Below are 21,948 nucleotides of genomic sequence, written 5' to 3' on the forward strand. Positions count from 1 at the left end.
ATACCCTACTAATGAGGTGCAGAAGCCATCACTTGGCCATCAGACATGACCATGGTCAGCAAAGGATTGGAGGCGATAAACACACCTTTCTCATACAAAAAGAAAAATATAACCAAGAGATACCACCCACGATGGGTCACAAACCTGAGGTGGGAAGGAGGTGTATCCACGCAGGTCTGCACCAGGTCTCGAAGGACTGTAAGGAGCTGATGTAGTCTAGGAGTATTTCCTCGAAGAAGTCCTCAACAGGAGTCCTGTGGAGTGCTTTTACCCCTGCCTCAGTCCTGCTTGGCCCAATCTTAGTTGCCTTTCACAGGATGTAACCTTTCCTTCTTGAAGCTCAGCAGGTAGTCTTTTTCCCCCATCCTTAAAACCCTGTCTCCTGCAATGATAGAGGAATTTTCTGTCTTGCTTGTGTTGTTTAAGAGAGTATCTTGTTCTCCTATTTGTCAAGAGAAGCTTGGAGAGATGATTCTAGTGGTGTCATGAGTTTGAAGCCAGTCTCATGAACTTTGGGGATGTGACCCAAGAGTGTTGAATGATGGTGCTGGAAAGAGCAGAGCTAGAGAAGAAGAGGAAATCTCTGATAAAGGAATGAGTATTTGGTGCAAAAACCCTTGGAGAACGTGGAGGCAGGGCCTCTGCATGGCGTTCCCCGCTCTGCTCGTGCTCCTTTGATCAGCTTCTCCTAGCAGCAGCGCAGAAAGGGAGCGTCCCTTAGGGACAGAAGGTGAAGAAGAAGAAAGAAGAGCTTCAGTGACTTCAAATCGTCTGTGCATTTGTTGCAGCCTTGTCACAAACTGCGATCCGCTTTGCAAAGGAAGGCTTCCCAGTACCTATGTTCTCCACAGCTGTTTTTCCTGGCTTGGAAACAAAAACAAAACTCCCTTTTCACACACCGCTCTTCTGCCCCAGTGCTCCCTAACCCTCTGTATCTGTTTGTTTGGAGCCCCTGCTGGGTTGCYGGAGCACCTTCAAAGAGCCCCTGTAATCTCCAATTAAAGCTGGCTGTGTACTCCGAGGCGTCAGCTGGGGAAATTACACAATTAAGAGTTGATTCTGTCTGCTGCAGAATTTTGTGGCAGCTCCTAATTGCTAAATGAGCGCTTGGGCTGTATTAATTATTCCAAGTATCGCTCGAGTTTTTTTAATTGGTCATTCAAGTTGGATGGGTGGCCGGTGTCTCTGATGAACAAAACGGACCGTTGGGCTCAGTGTTTGATGATGGGAAAGGATCAGTGATAGTGTTTGCAGTTCCCATTTTTCACGCCTGTGCATGCAGAATCATTGCTCCTAATTAAGCTAGAGTTGGTCTAAAATTTTTGGCTGTCTCTCATCCCTCCTCATTCCTCTTTCCCAAAACTCTCTGGAGCTTTGCAAACTTYGTTTGGAAAGAAGAGTTAGCCGAATCTTCACCCCTTTAAAAATAAGTAGTGAAAGGGTTCTAGGGACACAGTAAACTACAAACGCTGATGTTTTGTGAGCTGCTCCTGAGAGCCATTTCTGAATGCAAGCTGGKTCACTCATTTGCAGTTTCAATTTTACTTGCACGATGTCCTGGTTGTGCAAAGCTTGGCGCATGAGCCCGGGCGTTCCCAGCATGGGCGAGACCCTTATCGCATGGAGGAGTGCTCCCACAAGGGGAGTGCAGGGAGGCAGGGAAAAGGCAGTGTCTGCCAGGACAAGGGAGCCGATCCTGCAGTTACTCCATATGGAGAAAATCCCACAGCTGGAAACTTTCCTGGGCCCTGTCCTGCTCCTCACTGACAGCCGACAGCAAAATCCTCCTTGCCTTTGGTGCGAAAATTTGCAGGTGATGGGTCTCTGGGGAAATTCAAACTCATCTTTGAGCAAGTTCCTGCTCTGCTGAGAAAACCTGAGCAAGTTGACCAGCAAACAGCAGATTATTCAGCTGCCCTTCTTAGCAGGGGCAAACGGGGACTTTTCCTGAAGGGTCTTTCCCGAACTCTCCCCGGTAGCCCTGCTAACCTCTGCAAAGCCAGTGTGACAATACGCCCATGAAAATGGGATATGTTGCCAAAAGGAAGTGTTCGGACAGAAAATAGCAGGACTCTGCCTCCCGAGGAAGGACTGAGATGGGACTTGGCTGTCCCCAACTGCGTTTGCAGTGAAGCTGTCAGGCTTCCTCCGCGCCGGCCGTGCTCGCCCTGAAGGCAGAGGCGTTTCTCAGCGGCACGGCCATGCAAAACACCAGGAACAGCAAAAGCCTCGCGCAGGGCAGCAGCGAGGTCAGATGGTGAAGCTCGTGGATAACGTGGCTTCGCAGGATGATTTCTAAGTACGTCAAAACTGAAAATCCAGGAAGCATGGGCCAGGTGTTGAAATAAAGCAACCTGCCAGCTTTTGGCTGTGTTTTCACCCAATTTGTAGCCTTTTCTTGGGTTCCCTCCTTCCCAATGCGTGCAATAACAGCATCTTCCTTTAACATCAAGAACTGTTCTTCCTTGGAGAGCTGCTTCTGCTGTGCTAACGTTTCRGAGTATTCCCTCTTTTTTGCTGCATAGGCAAAACTTTGCAGTTTTTCTAAGCTCAGATATTCACAGCTGCCTCATGTCCTGCCTTAGCCCATGCCATCTTGTAGCGTTTGAGGCTTTTTCTGGCTGTGCCGTCCTGCGTCCAGGATTTTGCGTCCAGCAGCCTGGCTGCGGAAGAGTTAAAGCAGGTTTTATTTGAGGGCCAGGCGCACCGTGGAGCGGTCCCCAGCCAACGGAGGGACATGCATGCTGTGTGGCGCAGCTTGCATCYGGGTTCCCGGTGGCCAGGCAGGCTTCTCACAGAGTCGTGGGAAACTGTCCTGCGTGTCGGGTGTTAGCAGACGCTAAAATTGCTGGGTGCATGGATTGTCTCACCTGGGCTATATGAGCCTGCAAAATCCTTGGAGCTAAAACGCAGCATGCAGCCTGCAAAGCCATGCCGCGTAGGAGATGCTGGGAAAAACAGTGTGTTAATGAAAGAGCTCTGGAGTCGTTTGACCTAGGGAGGTGTGCTTCGCTTCAGGGAACTTATCCACCGAACTGTGAGAGATTTCATCGCAGCAGAAACAGCCTCCTCTGCATTCCCTCTCCCCAAAGACCATAGGGAAAGAGCCCCTGCTTATGCTCGTGGAGCCAAGCCAGAATTTTGCTCCGTGTTTTCAGTATTTGCCCTCGTAATCCTTGCGGCGCTGCAGAGCTGGGGTTTTCAGGAGCTGCTGAGATGGTGAGATGCCCCTGCTCGCCTTCACGCTCTTTTCTAAAAACACCGGGTTCGCATTGCGAGAACTGACTCAAATCCTGGGTGTGTGGGAGCAAGCAGCCGAACGCCCGCTGGTTTCCACCAGTCTGGGTTGTGTCCAGCCAAGCTGAAATTAAAACTAAATATTGAATTAACAGTCGGGAAAGGATGAGGCCACTCCGGACTGAAGGCAGACACTGTAAAGCTCTCCATCAGGCCTGCTTAAGTAAGTTGGTTGTGCTTGTCAAATACTTCCAAAACTAATCCACACACACAGTCCCCAGAAATAGTGTCAGACTGTGTTGGTCTATCCAAACAGCATTTGTGTTGCACTTCTTCTCAGGTCTGCTTTTTTTAGACCAAGGTGATACCATCACTGATTTAAGTGGAATTGCAACAGAATGGGTCTCAGGAAGCCAAACACGAGGGGGTTAACTAAACTGGGGAGTGCTGGAGAGAGGGGACAGCAGGTTGTAGAGAAGTCAGAGTAGCACCGGGGCAGCTGCGATACCTGGTGGCATTTTGAAGCATCTTTGCTGCTGCGTGAGAGCCCAAYGGGGACGTTCTCCCGGCGGTGCTGGTGGCCCTTCTCCAAAGCAGTTCTTGCAGGACCGACCCCTTTGGTTGGTCTCCGCCGGGAGCACTCAGGTCTCTGCAGCCGGTGGGTTCGGATGGTCTTTCCATCCATGGGTACGTCCTTCCTATCTGGAAGAGGTGGCCGGTTAAGCTTCCTGCCTTCCTCTTTGCTGTTTTGCAGGCACAATGCTGTGTGCACACATCTCCCTTTGGTCCTGGTGTCAACCACGAGCTGAATGTGGCCCCCRGAAAAGTACCCCAAGTGCAGCACTACAATGTTCCCTTAAGTAGAAAAGAAAGCTTAGGAGACTTTTTTTTTTTTAACTTTCTTTCTTTGCAGTATAATGAGTTTGCTGCCGCTGCTGCCTTAATTTGGAGTTAATATGTAATGTTCGTAGCAATGCCAAGAAACATTGCTGTACTTGAGGCAGATTATAAAAAGTATCTCATGCTAACACTGGTATTTTAAAACTTATCCCTGTTCAAAGGTAACATGAATCTTTAAAACTAAAATCACTTGTACTTTAAGAACATAAACATGATAAACCAGTTTGGCATTACCTTTTTTTTCTTTCCTTCCCTTAAGGAGGCTACAGTACATTTCTGCTCACTGAGAAGCAAAACTTTCCAGTACTTTCAGCTCACACTTTTTCTTTGCTCCCTTGCTGGCCTATCAACACTTTTTTACTGTTCCAACATCTTTCTGCTCTTCATGCTTCTTGGCTACTGTTGTCCTGAAGGTACATCTGTATCTTTTTACGCACCAAGGCCAGATTCTCACCCTAATCTGGAATAACTCTCACGCTTGATTTAAAAACAGCTACTCTAGATTTATACTGGCATTACTGAAACAAGAACCTGGTCGTGAACCTTTCATCACAAACCTAAAATGGAAACACCCTGTCTCTGTCTATGAGAATCATTTAGCTGGAAAGTATTTCTGTGTCATTTATCTTAACTGCAGCAGGTAGCAATTTAACTGTCACTSCACGCCTGCCAAAGCCTCATCAGATGCATCTGCTCACCAGCTGATATCCTCCTCTGCAGGATGGGCCTGTGCAACTTGTCTTCTCTTTTGCAGGTGTCCCCTTCTGGACCCGGCCAGATAAGATGGAGAAGAAGCTGCTAGCAGTTCCCGCGGCCAACACAGTTCGCTTCCGTTGCCCGGCGGGCGGAAACCCAACTCCGTCTATATACTGGCTGAAAAATGGCAAAGAGTTCAAGGGAGAGCACAGGATTGGGGGCATAAAAGTAAGGCGCTGGTTTTGTTCTCTGTGTAACAGGTTTTGAGATTTTCTACTGACTGTTTTTCTCAGATGAGTAAAAAACTGTGTTTCGTGGTATTTAATTAACATTGTTACATGTAAGAGAAAAGTACAGTGCTGCCTGCTGGATGGGCATGGTTTTGGTAGTCTTAGCAATAGCTTGACACCAAAGTGTTAAAAAGCGCTGCTGCCTGTTGGGATCGAAGGCTGATTCCCTGTGAGTTTGTCTGCATCGGTCATGCAGAAATTAGGTAAAATGAGACTGGGTTAATGGATGCGTTTTGGACGGTGACGGGAAGGCTTCCCTCCTGATGGCCGGAGGCTAGGACGCTGGGGACCGCGCGCTGCTTTGAGACTCGGTGGCAGAGCCATGGCGAGTCCCTGCCAGCCCCTCGTCTTTTGGAGTCTAGGAAGGACCTCGCCAAAGAACGGGTCTGTCATGTTGGTGGTCATGAGCATTCTCGTGGTGTAAATGACCAAGCTTGGTCAAGTGGTGGAGTTCCTTTTACCCACAGTAATAGCATCCACTCCTCTCTTTCTTCCTCCCCCCTTCCCTTTCCACCAGAAGGTGTTTTGGAAAATATCTAGCTCATGTTTATAGATAGAGCTAAGGGACAGCAAAACTCAGTGTGCTCCAATGATTTAATTAGCCAGAAGTTTCTGTACTGGTCTATATAACAAATTATGACAGGAATTTAAGAGGAAAATCAGTTGCTCTGATTCATTATTATTGTTATTATTTTGTCCCTTTGAGCTCATAACCAGGCTCCTTCGTATTTTTATTTGGGGGGAATGAAAATAACAGTAGCAGATTATAACAATATCAGAGTAGCAGAAAAGACTCCAGAACGGTGATTTTCAGCCTGTACTGTGCCAGCTCTGGCATATCCCTGGGCCACTACTGAGGAAAGAAGGTGACTTTTAGAAAGGCATTTCCATCAGTGCCATAAATAGCTCTATGCTAATGCTCACCGCATCTGTAGCACTTTGGAAGAGGGCTATGCATCCAAAGTGTACAGGGCTCCAGAAACCAAAAAAGGATTCAAAAAAGTCTTCTCTCTCCCCCCAGCTTTGGGCTGTTTCTTTCCTGCTAGCTCAGGCCCATTCCTGCAAGAGCCTAATGTGATTGTTTCAATGAAACTTTTGAAGCTCTCTCATCAGCCCTGTTCCCCTTCCAGCCTGTTGACAAGGCTGAGGACACACTCAGTTTTAGATCTTCTGAAAAGTTTAGGAGAGAAAAGGAGTGGGGAAGCAACAGCTGTCTGTGAGCAGTCTTACAGCCAATAACGTTTACAAAGCACAAGCATCTTTTACTAATTGCATGCTGCAAGGATCATCATGAACTGCTTTCAGGCTTGCGTGCGCTGTTTAAACGGCTTTTTTGCAAAACTATGTGACATCAGCTGCACTAAATTATGCTTGCAGAATAAAATCTAAAGCTGAAAGCAATTCCCCTACCCACTTCCCAGTGGTTTTAATCTATCCTTGAGTTTAAATGGACATGTTTCATCCTCTGCAGCATGGTAGCGTGTCTTTGGCATTGCTGTGCTTTGTTTCTCTAGGGGCACCTTCCAGCAACGAGCCAATGCTTAAAGAACTACTGAAGGCAATGTCAGGCCAATTACAGCAAGACTGGTTTAAGCTCTCTATCTGTCTAGTTATAGTTCTTTGTCCCTTTCTTGATATAAAGACATCTTTTGCTCTCTGTAATTCTCTTTCTCTTATTTGCTTGCTTTCACTGTAGAGCCATAGTTAGATATAAATAGTGTAGTGTAGATCTCTTCTAGCATAAATATACTGATAGATATCAACTATAATTTGAACCAGAAAAAGAAATTGAAAACCTGTTCAATATCTCATGTATTTAAGAGTTAAATTCACAGTTACAACTTAGCTTCATAACAGAATTAGGCAGCTTGAAAAGATTGGGCAAGATCCAGATCTGGCAGAGTTTGGTTGGCTTGCTCCRTCTCCCGAGCTGGTCTTAACCCAGAAATCCTTGAGCTGGGAATTTTCTCATTTGTTGTCATTGTTTGGAAGAGTTTAAAAGTTGGTTGTGAAAGGTCTGCGGTCAGCAGATGGAGGCTGACCACTGCTCCACTCCTGCCCCTTGTAATTGGCATTTAGATGCTCTCCGATCATTGGACCCCATTGTAAAGTCTGCAAGAGACAAGAGGAAGTGTTGAAAACATGAAATCCAGGCTAACCTAGTTTTGTTACAGTTCATCCGTAACTGGAGAAAAGAAATTCATATGACTTACCATATGAAATTTCCCAAAGAGCATTAATGGTTAAATCCTTGTTGGAATCTCTAATATCGTAAGCCTGTGTGTGTTAAATGACCCTAGAAGGGAGGACTGAGGGGGTGGGGAGATAGAGGATTATCCCTTCCCCAGACCATTGCACTGACTCACATACCAGTCTGGCAAACATGGGCTGAGTTTCCAAGTGTGTCTGAAAATGTTTGTTTCACAAGGAGCCAAGACTGACAACACCAAATAAAACAGAGGGATTTCCAGTATCTCACCAACTTGTTAAATATCTGCACTAAATCACTTCATGTTTCTAGTGTTTTATCAAGTGCAGCAACTATCCTAAATTGGGAACATCCCTTTTTATTATCCTTTCAATCTAGACTTTAGTCTCAGCCTAAAAATAATGGCTGCTTCTAGAAATTTCCAAACAAGTTCTGCCTCCTGAGTTTGAGCCTTCAGGTTTGCATCTCTGTTCAGACTCCAAAGTCCATACCACAAACACAAGGATGAGAAGTTCTCTGAAAGCGTCATAACACATCCTAAGTAAAGCACCTGATTTGGACCCAGTTTTGTAATATAGTTCAGATTAGGGATCTGGCCACATATGTGGAGTCCCATTTCCTTGGAGTAGCTCCTAAGCGTTCCAGAGGCAAATGTTTTGCAGTGCTGAAAAGTGGATTAAAAAGAGTCTTCAGACATAACTATGAGACAATTCAGTGTGGAGATGAGCCACTAACCAGCCAAAAATTTACATTCAAACTTCCTTGACTTTCTGGTATGTTCAGATCTGAACTCATGGTTCAGGCTCTCAGTTCTCAGAACTTCTATTATCCTGTAATTACAGCACTGTTACAGAGATGCATCAAGTGGCATGGTGCTTTACAAAGGGTGAAATGTTGCTTCTGCATTCAGCTCCATCTCTGCATTCCTGAGCGGGCAGATGTCTGGTCAGGCCAGACCAGACACGTTCAACACAAAACTTTTCTAAAGACAATTTAGCCACAGCCTCCTACCACACATAGCCTGGAATGGAATGATATATTCAGCCAAGTCAGAAAGGTGGGACACTCAGCAGTGTTGTTGCTGGGGACGCTGAGGTCTACAGAGCAAGGGGCTTTTTTAAAATGACTTGGTGGCTTGTGTTGAAACTAAGCTATCTAGTCCTATGACTTTAAACCTTCCATTTCCAAAAATCTGGCTTTAATTGAAACTTGGCCCTTTAAAGAAAAGCATGTGGATGCAATTTACATGTAGCTGAAGAGGTTAAATGGCTTCATATTTGACTTCACCTGCTGCARCTAGAAACCAAGGAGCAATTATGCCCTTGTTTTTTCCATCAGCCCTTGACATTATGTAGTGCAGCGTTACCGTAATCTCCTGCTTCTGTGTTCTTGGAGTCAACTTCAAAATGTTTAATAAAGTTAAATATTCTGCTTTGGGTGACAGAAAGCATCAAATTAATAAATATCCAGAGATTTGGAGAGCTTTTATGGGCTGTGCATCCTGAAGACATCTCTGTTTGTGTTGGTTGCTTTCAATATTAGTTCAAGATTTGCTTTCCATATCCATTATTTCCTTTATACTCATTAGAAAGAAACCTTCTAGGGGAGCACATGGCCAGCAAATCAGGCTGGACCTGCTCGTTCTGCTTTCCATTCTGCTGCTGAAAACCCAGCAACTCTGGACATGAGTCACATCCAGAGACACAGCTGGTGTGAAACCTAGTGCAGAAAGAGAAGGACTGACCAGGCATCCTAGGGACCAGACTTGAGTCTGGGCATGTTTTCTCCTCTGTTTTGACTGATTTGGTTCTTCTGTCTTGACAAGGAAGATAAAAGCCGAGTGGGAGACTCATAACTGAAAGCAATAGCGAAGACAAAATCCCACATTTGCCCCGCTTAGTGAAGCAAAGTCTGTAAGTTAGGGACATCGTCCAGGTTTCTGCTGTAGTCAGTGGCAAGGGATGAGATGTCCTAAAGGGTGAATCGCATGACAGCTGAATCACCTCTGGAGATTTCCATTGCTTGCTCCTGTGACTAAATAGGAAGCCCTAAATAGGGAACTAACTCCATTTTAGACATTCATTTCTGATCAGATTAATGCCATGCTAGGTGGTCTCGTAGCACAAATCTTTAAAATACATTATAGACGGGCTAAAAAAAAATCTCTACTGTTTCTAGTCATCTTATGGGTTATACATAATAACRGTAGGTGAAGAGCTGCAGACAAGAGTATGCTTTCTTTGAGCTGATGGACTTGCTGGCCCAGAATGGTCTGGCTCATGACTCTTGAAATGGGTTCATGCCTGAAGTCCATCCATGGTGGCCAAGCATGCAGAAGACACAGGCAAGAGCACACCTGTTATTTTCTGATTTGAGTGTTCTGGTGATGATGGTCCTTTACCATGGGCTTGTTGGTTTGATTTCTTCTTCTAGTTGCGACACCAGCAGTGGAGCTTGGTGATGGAGAGTGTTGTCCCATCAGACCGAGGAAACTACACCTGTGTTGTGGAGAACAAATACGGCAACATTAGGCACACATACCAGCTGGATGTATTAGGTGAGATTTCACTGCTTTCCATTAACATCTGATCTCTAATGATGTTGAACAGGCATGTGATGGGATATGAAAGCAGGAGTTTGGTTTCCTTCCCAAAAGGCTTGATCACGTATCTTCTAAAGCCAACAAGAAACCTCCTGTTGACTCCACAATTCAGCCTCAAATCCGCAATCAGTAAATTAGTTTGCTGCTCTACAAAGGGTCCAGAGAAAGATTGGTGTTAGTGGGACTGAGACGCCTCCCCTGTTCCTGGTGGTTCTTCCTCCTTGGGCTTGAGAAGCGGTGGCCAGAGCAGTGGCCTGGCTCCCAGGGGGCCAATCCCCAGTCTGTACCCCTCCTGTGGAAAAGTGAAGAGACTCACTGACACAAATCCTGCCAGAGCACCCTGAGCTGCTACCACTGAGCAGGCTTTGTCCATTCCTGATGACAGCCCCAAAGGGAGTAGAGGGGAATCCTCACTGGAGAAAGGACGGGTAAATTTGGATTTCCCTCCATTTTCCTTTCAGAACGGTCACCCCACCGACCCATCCTGCAAGCGGGGCTTCCCGCCAACCAGACTGTGGTGGTCGGCAGCAATGTGGAGTTTCACTGCAAGGTCTACAGCGATGCCCAGCCTCACATCCAGTGGCTGAAACATGTGGAAGTCAATGGCAGCAAGTACGGACCTGATGGGACGCCCTACGTCACGGTGCTGAAGGTTGGTACTCGCTCCTCCTTCTTGCACCTCCGGGCCATCCTTTCTCTGCCTTGGTCTCAGTCCTGCAGAGATGGCATCTGCCTTGTGCAGATATTTTTCAGAAAAACTTGCTGTCTGTGGTTAGACTGTACTCATGGCAGAAGAGATCAGCACCAAATAATTGGTGCTCTCTCTCAGTGGAGGCCATCAACTTTATTTACATGTCTATAAATGAGCCTTGAACTAGATCTACAATGGGAACCTGAAACTCCTGACAAAATATGCTCAATGCCACAGTTCCTAGAAGTGTAATTACTATTTAAATCAGATTTTTGGGAGCTCCAAGATTCACTTTATATAATAGTTTCATGTTTATAAGGAAAAATTTTGAGTATAAGCGAAGGACAATTGTTGGGAATGCTTTCTTGTAAGCCTGCGCAGTAGACTACTATGCTTTTTGGAGGGGTACAGCAAAAATGTCCTAAAGTCAATGTTCCAAACTCTTTTGTTTGCCAGAGATAACACAACTACTGTAGTGGCACAGATAAGCAAAGTAGTTGAAAGAGCTGAGGCAACTGTGAGAAATGCAGTATAATAACAGGGCAACTGTCAGATTGCATTTGACCTAGAAGTGTAAAAATAACTTTTTTTTGCAGCATCAAGAGAGGTATTTTCAAGGCTTGTTAAAATAAAAGGCTCCCAACTAAAACACATTCTTTCCTTTTCCAAGTAAACATTCTGCAGCACACGTACCAAATAACGTTGCACTATCAGCACACRAGAGATGAGATAGTCTTGTTGCTCCAGCCACTAATGTTTGTGAGCATTGCTATTACCCATGCTCAGGAAGGCTTTTTTTAACTGAGCAAAAGCTCGTGTAGCAAACTCAGTGTGTTTAGGTGCTTTGCTAAAATGCTTTCTTGAAGGGCAGTTTCCAGACTACAGCCAGAACAAAGCTGACTGGTCTGGTTTCTTCTCCTGAACCAGTGCAGATATAAAAGGTAGACGATACAGAGTAAAAAGCATATTAGACTTTTAAAATAGTCCCTTTTTGAGTAACCYGGTGTTTCTATTTATTAAAATATATAGGGCCAGTTTTTCTGCATCTGCAGTTATAGCTGAAAACAGAATTTGTCCCTTCCATTTCAAGCTGAGGCTGTCCTCTGCACAGACATTCACTGTGCCTATCCTGCTCCACMCACCCTTTTTCTCTTTGTATGAAGTTAAAAAAAATAAACTTATCAGACAGCATCTACAAAACTGTAACTCAGCCAGATACATGATAATAAAAGCCAGAGACCCTGGAAATAATTACACAGATTGAAATAACAGATTGGTTGGAAGAAATGGCTGGAGACAGTCTTCAGGATTGGCAGCCCGCACTTCTTGCAAGTTGATAAAACTTTCTAGTTTCTGTCTCTGTCTCAAAATGTGTTTGAATTAAGCATATTTGAATTTCCCCCTGGTTTTACAGCACAGTACCAAGCTTTGAATAGCTGGCTGTGTCACATGCCATCTCGTATAGTCTCCTAACTCCGTGTGTGGTCCTCATGGGATAAAGTGCTACCTTTTGGAAGTGTTCAGAGCTGCTGCGAACAGCGGATTGTGTCACAAGCACAAGCTCCCATTTTGCTGTGGCAAAGAACATAAATAGTCCGTATAAATAGTGTTTTAAAATTAAGTTTGAGCAGCACCGGGGTGGCTAGGTAATTAGAATTGCCAAATACCTTCTCTTCTGTGAACAGCAAAGGCTCTGCATTCCTCGAAGGGGAGCACAGGCAGGCGCTTGAAAGCACAAGTTTTGTTTGGTTTTATTTTTGCTGAATAGGACCAGCACACGTCTATTTACTACTWCTGGTTAATCAGGAATGCTTTGAATTGTATTAATGCCGGCATCGGCACTGGGGCACGGAGCATTTCCATTTTGGGATGCATCTTTTGTGTGCCAGTACTGGGCCTCTGTTGAGCTGTATCAGGCCCAGCTTTGCAGGGATTTTTTTTTCCCCTTGCTTTTCTCTTTTTTGTGTGCTTGTTTTTTAATTGTAAAGATAAGATAAAATGATCTCTCACTCATTTTGGAGCCAGTTCCTCAGCTTTTTAGGGTCTTTCCCCCTTGCTCCGTGAGACACTGCTGCTTTGATGCAGGTTCCTCAGGGTGCAGCTGGAGCAGGGTCCTGTCCACAGGCTCTTCCCTGGCCACAGCTGCTTTGAAAAGGGCTCTCTGCTTCCCGGTGTTGTGGTGCCTGGAGGGAGATAAGGCTTTTTATCAGCCTGCCCTTCCCCCTTGCCTTCAGGAAACCTTTGCAGAGCTGCTGTGGGCCACTTTGGGCGCAGAGAGTATCGCAGTCTCTGCTGGAGTGAGATCCCCCCTCACACCTAAACTGGTGGCGGGGGGGGGGGGGGCAAAACCCACTCCTGATCCAGATGATTAAATTGAATGCTATACTTCCAACCCATTTTTTTAAACGGCCTGTCAAAACCGAGCCATCGCCTGGATCGGTTCCTGAAAGCCTGGGCTATTTTGCAGTCAAAGAAAAACCCTCTGCAGAGCACTAAATGCAACCCGGTTATGGACTGGGGGCTGGCGCACCGCACCCGGGCTTTGGGCAAGGCGGACTTGCGTGTTCGGCATGGAAACGTGCAGGGTGTCATTACAAACGAGGCAGCAGCAGCAGGCAAGCACCTTTCCTCGCTAGGCAGGCCAGACAAACTTGCCAGCGTGCAAGAGTTGGAGACGAGATCAAGTCAAAGCCTGCAGGGTTTGCAGTGAGACGTGGACACTGGGGCTCTTTCTGATGCCACCTCTGGGCTCAGTTTCTAATGCCCTATCAGATCTGATTGAGGTTGATTTTAATGGGCTGTGACTCATGTTGGCAGGAGCAGGCCCTGAAACTGGAGGCATTGAGATTGGACGGGAAAGCCTAACAACAAAATCGGGAAATGCAAGCATTTTATTTGCTTTTCCAGAGCCGAAGCTGATATTTTTCTAGACTTTCCCTAGGCTACTTCTGAGGCCACCCAAAACAGTTGTGCGTTTTCAACCAAAATAAAAACAACTGTTTAGGAACAAACTGATGTGCTGTTGTGGCAGCTTGGAAGAAGAGAAATAAAACCCTGCTTAGCAGTCTGAAGTTTGATTTATATGCACCACTTTATTTAGTAAAGAAGAGGCTCCTATAAGCAGTGGAAAAAATTACAGCTAATTTCTGAAAGGCAAAGTCAGCAGCGAGTTTCAGACCGCCACTGCTTATATTTTGTTTCCAAATGCTATTTTGGAATCTGATAATTGAAACAGTATTTGCTGAGCTGGGTTGCAAACACAAATCTCTGCTTAAGCCCTTTCTCTGGTGCTCCTGTCTGCAGAGTTATTAAGAAACCATCGGGTCTGTGACTGCTGTCAGATGGAGAAGTGGGAAACTGTTATGTTTTAAAAAAAGAACTCTTGTGTGTACCTCTAGCACGAGAAACACCCGGGAAGGGAAAGGAAGGGAGTTAATTTACATGTGGTTTGGGGGCCAAATGCAACTTCTCTTCTTCGCCCAGGTCTTTGGTAGGTCTCTCACCGCAGGGTGAGCAGGGGATGTTTCCACAGCCAAAAGTAAAAGTCATGAACAGTCAATCCTAGCTGATATAGGTTCGATGGAGGTATTGTTTGGTTTACTGAAGTTCAGGTTTCTGTCTATTCCTGCAGTCTTGGATCAGTAAAAACGCTGAAGCCGATGCTAACCTAAATCTGTTCAATGTGACAGAACAAGATGAAGGAGAATATCTGTGTAGAGCCAACAATTTCGTAGGCATAGCCGAAAAACCATTTTGGCTCCACATTCGCAAACCAAAACCAGGTAAACCACAGACTCTGTCCCAAAGCCCTGGCAACTGCAAGAATGAGCTATAACATTTTAAGAAGCTAGTGATTAAAATTACTATTCATTTTGTATTATACCCTGTCAACTGACGCTGAATGGCTTTATCTTATTTTCTTGCTAATTTTTTTTACAAGAATGTAACGCCTATACAGCAATTGCCATAGAAAAATTCCCACAATAAAATGACTGTCAAATTTTGCTATCAACTCTTCATGCTTTTATTCCCTTCCCTTCCTTACAATTGAGTGCTGATAACAGAATTGCATGCTAATGACATATGACGCTCAAAGCTCTGGAAAACCAAGCCGTTTAAAGAGTTTTGCCCATAAAGCTGATCTAATCAGTACACAGACTTCAGTCCTTTTGAGTAGCAATTGAGAAATAAGTATCAACATTGACTCATGCAATCAAACATGCAAAGTGGAGAGCAGCAGCGATGCAGGGAGCTCCCGCGGTGCAGCTCCCGCGGTCGCACACCTGGAGGCTCTGGCTGGTGCACGGCTCGGTGACGCTGAAGGAAAGCCCCTCGTGGGGCACCTTCCTGTAACCAGCCCACACCACAGCACCAAGAGCTATACAGTGAATATGTGGCTTCAAAATGCCCATTCTGAAAATAATTCCAAAAAGTCCTTCAGTACATGATGAACTGATAAAATATTCAGATGTTCATCTGGTCAGCACTTGAATCTTTCCCCACTACATCTCCCCTCCTTTCTTGTTTCTTTCTGTCTTTCTTTTTCTCTTTACACACCTTTTTCCCCCCTGTACTCACCCTACTAACCAAAAGTCAGTCATATTGTGGGGGCAATTTTTCATTTGGATGCTTTTGCTTGCATGCTTCTTTAGTGGGACAGAGTAAGAACCTGGTGAAGGGAACTTTTTTTTTTGCTTTTGACTACAGGTTGCAGAGGGGAATGAATAAATAAATGTGGAAGATGGGCCATTGGAAAAAAAAATCTTAATCTGCTTTTGAAATTTGCCTGTGGTGTCCTCACACTTGCTGGGAATGTGGCTTGTTCTCTGTTTTCYCTCTTTCTATATGTGTGTGTTTTTTTTCCCCTGTAGACGGCAGGTGTTAACACAACGGATAAGGAGCTAGAGATTCTGTACTTGCGAAATGTTACTTTTGAGGATGCTGGGGAATATACTTGTCTCGCAGGGAATTCTATTGGGTTCTCACATCACTCTGCTTGGCTGACGGTTCTACCAGGTATTTCCTTCTGCGCTGTCCTCTTCCTTTCCTCTCGAGGATGCCTTGATGTTTAACTTAGAAATGCCAAGTTCCTGCAAAAGCTCCCTTGCTTGGAAGAGGACACGTGGGCCGTTGTGCAGCCTGTGCGCAAGGGAGAGTTCTCCTCTGGGCTAATCTGTGCTGCAGGTAGCCCTGTTGCATATTAATAGCTGACATATTAATTTTGCAATTCATCTCAGGATTTAAATTCATTTTCTAGATTGCAATAATGATACAAAATGCCCTGTAACTTTTTTGATTCAGATACCAGGGAGGTGTTCACAGCATCTACGTTAGGAGTCTGTCTTTAGGTGCCAGAATTAAGAGCTTTGTCTTCTTACACTGCCTGTATACTCAATGGGAGAAGGAAACTCTCCCATCAGATGATCCAGGGCACCTAAATTGGACCCTGACTGTGGATCATCTTATGGAGGAACCTTTCTGTGTAACCTCATATCTTGCCTAAAATTAGATGCATAAGTAGTTGGTGTGAGTACACCCTTCCCTGCCTGTAGCATTATTTCCACTTCACRGATGAACAGGCCGAGATAGCTATCTTAAACAGAAGGCCGGCAAAAGTCATCTGCAGGACAAACCCAGGAGTCCTGGCTCCCAGAGGCATTGCATACTGGTTGCTCCAGCTGAAATCAATGAAAGCTGCAGTGGACTTAAAAGCCGAAGCCAGAGTGACCTCAGTTTTGTGCACTTTTCATGTGCACAGCTCTGGTTGACAATGAAGCCAGCGCAGAATATGCAACAGTAGGATCTGCCCTCCCAGAGAAAGGGAAGAGGCTTTGCTGTCCCTTCACCTGCACAATTGGCCTCCTGGTGAAGGGAAGTCATCAGCACAGTCCAGGGAGGCATCTCAGGCAATATTCACGTTGAAGCCAGTGGGTGTTGTGCCTGCAGAAACTGCAGGAACAGACTTGGAGTAAAAGCAGCGGGCATGTAAAATCCTGTACATCTCACTTTGACTTCCCAGCCATAGACCACATTTGGATCTATCTAGCAAACACATCTGTTTCCAGATGTGTTTTGGAACTGGAAACTTTGGCATTTCTAATCTTGACTTCAACTCTGTCGGTGGTTCGGTCATAATCCCTTTTACTGGGGCTCAAGAGGGTTTCCTCCATACCTGCCCCTGCRCAGGTGGGATCTGCTGGTCTTATCTCTGTTTATTTGCCAGCTCTAAAATAGCTTGGTGTCTGATTCTGTTCCTGCTTCTGCCGTCCCCTGGATGAGAAATCATTCCCTTTGGTTAGAGCGCTAACATTTCTGTTATTTTAAGGATTTCCTGATATTGTATCATTCAACTTTTACACTGTTTTCAAAATGTATGAACTCACATGTCCTATTTAAGCAAAGAATGAAAAGAAAGAGCCTAAAGTGGAACTTTATAGTGAAGTCAGATGTAGCGAAGGGCAGCTCTCAAGGCAGCGGCGCTGCCAGCATGACTTCATTATAAAGCGTTCCACTGCTGGCCATTCCTCAAGCGCCGGCCCACCTTTGGGGAACAGAAAACCGGCCTCACCATGGCCCTTCTGCAGTGGAAGAGCCTGTCCTGAAAGGAACAAGGGGAGACTCACAACTGAGCTTTGCGTGTCCCAGAAAGGCCTTAATAGCTGGTAGCCATCGGCTGTAGTGCTGATGGGGTCACGCCGTTTCCTCCCTGCTCGGCGATCTTCCTGAGCCAGCCCTTCTGGCCTCTTTCCCAAAGAATTGAATTATCGTGAAATAATTATGTAGATTTCTCTCGGGAGACTTTTTCTCCAGTTTGACGCCTTACCCCTGGATGCCCTTTGAGCCCCTTGGTCCTTCAAGGCAGGCACTGGTCTGGTGGAAATCTTTGCTTGAGCCCTGTGTCCGCACAGCATCTCTTGTCAGTGTGGCCTGATAGGCAAAGTAGAGCGAAACCCCATCCTGCAGTCTTTGCACATCCGAGACATCCAGGTTTTTTCAGTGTGGATGTGTGGAGAAAGCAAGATCTGGTTCAAAGGGACTACGCAGACGCGTGAAGATGCATTCAGTCTAGAGCAGTGGTTTTCAACCAGTGGTCTGAAGGCCTGGAGGAGCCCAAAGATTACATCAAAGGGCAGTAGAATTACCCAAAAAAAGGCAAAAAAGGGAAGCCAAACTAATGTCAACAGGCTTCAGTTTGCTACAGCAAAACCCGCTGCACTGGAAAGCACCAAAGGCGGAAAACCACTGGCCTAGGAGAGTCACCTCACTGCAGTTAGTCCGAGAAGTGGCTTAGATGAGCAAGTCCTCCCCAAATTGTGGGTGTTGCGTGTGTGTAGCGGTGTGAGGGCAGCCGCCCACCTCCTCCTGACTCCCGTTTCTTGTCACCCTGCAGCAGAGGAGCTGATGGAAATGGATGATTCGGGCTCAGTGTACGCTGGCATTCTCAGTTATGGCACTGGCTTTGTTCTCTTCATCCTGGTGCTGGTCATTGTGATTATCTGCAGGATGAAAATGCCAAACAAAAAAGCCATGAACACACCCACTGTACAGAAAGTCTCCAAATTTCCACTCAAGAGACAGGTAACAGAAAGTAGATACAAGATTCCTATTCCTYGCTATGGTCACTCCTCTTTTTTTCTTCTTTCATTGAGCTTTTCTTTCCAGGCGAGAAACTCCGCCAAAAAGACATTGCCCAAGAGGGGTATAAGTGGGCTGCAATTTAGCAGTAGAACGTTCTTTTATTCATTTGTTTCTGTTGCAGTGGAGTTGTAGGTGCTGACAGCTGACTCTGGTTCACAGGCAGTGCCCAAGCACCGCGTTTATGTAGCTCTTGTCAAAGAGACACTTGCAACGCAGTCGCGGGTGCCACGGAAAATGGACGTTGCAGGCTCCCTAGTGGGGTGGCAGCTCAGGGAGCAGGAGCATGTTTAATTGCGCTTCTTCCTGCTTTCCTTGAGGTCCTGGCAAACTCGTAGCGATGCTCCTGGAGGTGGGAAAGGGTCCCCTTTCTCCATGCAGGGTGAAAGTGCTCTGCTGCTTGTAATTACAGAAGGGCATGAGCAAAAGGTGCTGTGTAAAACCAGACATTGAGGTTTATACGGGTTTCGTGGCTTTGGCTGCAAGCTCCTGGTGGGCATTTACAGTGCCAGCACGCACGGAGCAGAGGAATGGTTATACGTGGCTGCTGGGAGTCCCCCCACTGGACTACGCTGCCTTAGGCTGCCGAGCTGTCCCTCGTGGAGATGTGACCGTGTATGCCGAGCTCATGCATTCCTGCAAGGATGGGGGGAAGCAAGGGAAAAGGGTGACATTTCTAATGCAGAAATTACAGAATGGCATCAGTGCACAGAGGCAGTTCAAAACCCCAAAGTGATGTCTCTCAGGCACGAGCGTTCTCCACTTACATGTGCTGAGAGTACAGTTGGCAATAACACTTCATTTGCTCTACCCAAGCAGGTGTCACTGGAGTCCAACTCTTCCATGAACTCCAATACGCCCCTGGTCAGGATCACACGTCTCTCCTCCAGCGACGGGCCGATGCTGGCTAATGTCTCCGAGCTGGAGCTGCCTCCTGATCCCAAGTGGGAGCTGGCACGATCTCGGTCAGTCAAGCCCATGGGCCGGGTCCCTGTTCTCCCCAGGAGCCTCACCTCCCTGGTACCCACTAACACGCGTGCTTCTTCCTCCCTTCAGCCTGACCTTGGGGAAGCCGCTCGGCGAAGGGTGTTTTGGCCAAGTGGTGATGGCAGAAGCGATTGGGATTGATAAGGACAAGCCAAACAAAGCCATCACGGTGGCTGTCAAGATGTTAAAAGGTATGGGGACTCCACGGAGGGCAGAATGACATATTGCAGTGAGGTTTCCTCTCCTTTTTCTCTCTCTTTCTCAAAGCAGTTTTACGTGTTTTACACAAACAGATCCAGTAGAAGAAACCAAGAACGACCTTTCTTCCACTCCACCCCTATAGCCTGGGGTAGAGGATGTAAAGATGTAAATCCTGGAAGGGAAAGAGAATGGGAATAGACCCAGGTCTCTGCTAAGGGGCACTGAGGAGAAGGGCAACCACCTTCACTTCTAGCCAGCTCTACAAATCAGTCCCAGATCCCCAAACTGCCTTTTAATAGGTATCAAAATGAAACAGAAGATGAAAGGTTTCATTTATTTATATATTAATATTTCTCTCCATTTATTCAGATTTTCTTTTTGATCAAAGATTTCCTTTTTGACCAAAGATTTTCTTATTTTGTGGCAGTTTTTTATTTTTATTTTGACTCTTCTCCCCAAAGTGGAAGAAAAGCAAATACTGAAATTTTTAGAGCACTTCTTCCCAATTGAAGCCCTGCATGGCTACACAGCAGTTGTATAAACTGCTTCACAAAACACATGTTTTCTCCCTGACATCTTCTTTCTCCTCCTCTCTTGCTTTCTCCAGATGATGCTACTGACAAGGACCTGTCCGACCTGGTCTCTGAGATGGAAATGATGAAAATGATTGGGAAACACAAAAACATCATTAACCTCCTTGGTGCCTGCACGCAGGATGGTACGTCTTGATGTCTGGCAGGCACTCATGGGGCGGCAGGAGCCCCAGGGTGCTGCCAGCCTSCATCTCGCAGGTCACTGCCGCATGCGCAGCTTTGCTCTTAGCAACCCTGCGCGGCCACTTCCGCAGCAGGTCCCCCTTGGAATAGGTGCTGGTGGCTGGAGCCGCTTTATCTGATCTGTGCTGGGGGGCTTTTCCTCCTTCCTCCACGTTGCTGACAAATGAACTGCGCGACGCTTGTCTGTGCCCCGCTGATGGCCAAATAGCTGACGTTGGTGGCAGGTCCCTACCCGTTCCTGATGCTGTGCTTTGAATTGGGTTGCAGCTTTCCCTAAGGTCCTYCCCATTGTCCTCCTTGCTTTTCTCATCAGTATGAAATGATGTATTGGAGAGAGGCAGGGTTTGGCTATCGCTTCTATTTAGTTACTCATTGGCTGCCCAAAACGTCCGCAACCAGATTTCAGAGTTTAGACACTGGAGTTGTGCCAACTCTTTGGAACTGAGAAAGTCAAGCCAAGGCCTCAGGATCTCATTTTCCTGTCCCTCAAAAGGTCTGACCACGCTCTCCTGGGCTGTCAATGGCAGGAAAACTCTCTGGAGGGAGGTCTGCTTCCCAGAGGCGGCACCACACGCTGTCCAGGAGATCTGGCCAGCTGTCAGATACCTCTCCTGGTCTCCTAGTTTCATCGATAGCTTTCCTCCTGCCACAGCTGAAGACAGTCTTCAGTGTATTTAGCCTCAGGCTATCGCCCCAGTGCATATAGGTAATGAAGCTTAGGCTGACTGCATGACTTCCCCAGGCATGGAGAAATGAGGTCCTAACTCGCCTGGCCMCCTTGTGGTGCTTGCTTTTGCTCTGCCAGCTGCTGACCATGCTGTTGCTTGCAGGACCGCTCTATGTGTTGGTGGAGTACGCATCGAAAGGGAACTTGCGGGAATACCTCAGGGCACGTCGCCCACCCGGCATGGACTATTCTTTCGATACCTGCAAGTTGCCGGAGGAACAGTTAACATTTAAGGACCTGGTTTCCTGCGCCTACCAGGTGGCCCGTGGCATGGAGTACTTGGCGTCTCAGAAAGTGAGTTGAGAAACCCCATTCAGTAAAAGTGTCAGTCAGTCCCATGTCTTCAAGGAGATGCAGTGCAGTGTGTGTGCAGGACAATCCACAGGCCAAATATTGCATGCTTTTCTCTGTAGAGGGCAAGTTTTTTCAGCATGAAATGCCTTGTATTTTTTGCAGAAGACTTAAGCCCTAGAAGGCTGTTGCTGTGTTCAGGCTGCATCTGTGAGCTGCATCTGAGCAGCTACACAGCCCTGGCTGTCACCCACAGGCCCACTAGCATCTCCAAGAGCCACAGCTGTGAAAACACAAGCAACCCCAACCTCAGCACCCGTCCTCAGCAATTTAACCTCTACCACTCGTAGGAGTAATTGACTTTCCACTGGGCAATCCTCAACCTTGATCAGCAGTGGTCAGGTTGTAAGCCTCCCATCTCCCTGGTGTCAGCACAAGTGGGGGTCACCTTAGGAGGGATTACTTTAGACAACAGAGTCAGGAGCTGCATGTAGCACACGTGTTTGTGGCTGTTGCAAGCATGCGTAGGCTGGGTTGGAACGGAGCTGCTGGTGGATTTGGCTTGATACATGGCCAGGCCCAGGATGCTCATTGGGGAGTACTTGTTGGCGTTGAGCTGGCTGCTGCATTGGCTCACGTCATGCCCCTGGGATTGCTTCTCATTTACCCTGACATCAGCAAGCGGAGGATCCAGCCTGGGGGTTTA

General features: G+C 46.6%; 1 protein-coding gene across 1 annotated transcript in view; it reads left to right on the plus strand.

Annotated features, from left to right (window-relative positions):
* FGFR3 (fibroblast growth factor receptor 3) overlaps positions 1–21,948 on the plus strand; it is a 190,491-nt gene that overhangs the window by 163,674 nt on the left and 4,869 nt on the right. Inside the window, exons 4-12 of the mRNA XM_026064551.1 lie at positions 4,892–5,061; positions 9,766–9,889; positions 10,396–10,586; positions 15,497–15,641; positions 18,016–18,203; positions 19,077–19,225; positions 19,317–19,438; positions 20,056–20,166; positions 21,055–21,245. Of these exons, the coding sequence (XP_025920336.1) occupies positions 4,892–5,061; positions 9,766–9,889; positions 10,396–10,586; positions 15,497–15,641; positions 18,016–18,203; positions 19,077–19,225; positions 19,317–19,438; positions 20,056–20,166; positions 21,055–21,245 (1,391 nt within the window). The remainder of the gene's footprint in view (positions 1–4,891; positions 5,062–9,765; positions 9,890–10,395; positions 10,587–15,496; positions 15,642–18,015; positions 18,204–19,076; positions 19,226–19,316; positions 19,439–20,055; positions 20,167–21,054; positions 21,246–21,948) is intronic.

This window comes from Apteryx rowi, unplaced genomic scaffold (genome assembly GCF_003343035.1).
Source record: "Apteryx rowi isolate R43461 unplaced genomic scaffold, aptRow1 scaffold_22, whole genome shotgun sequence".
NCBI classification, from domain to species: Eukaryota; Metazoa; Chordata; class Aves; order Apterygiformes; family Apterygidae; genus Apteryx; species Apteryx rowi.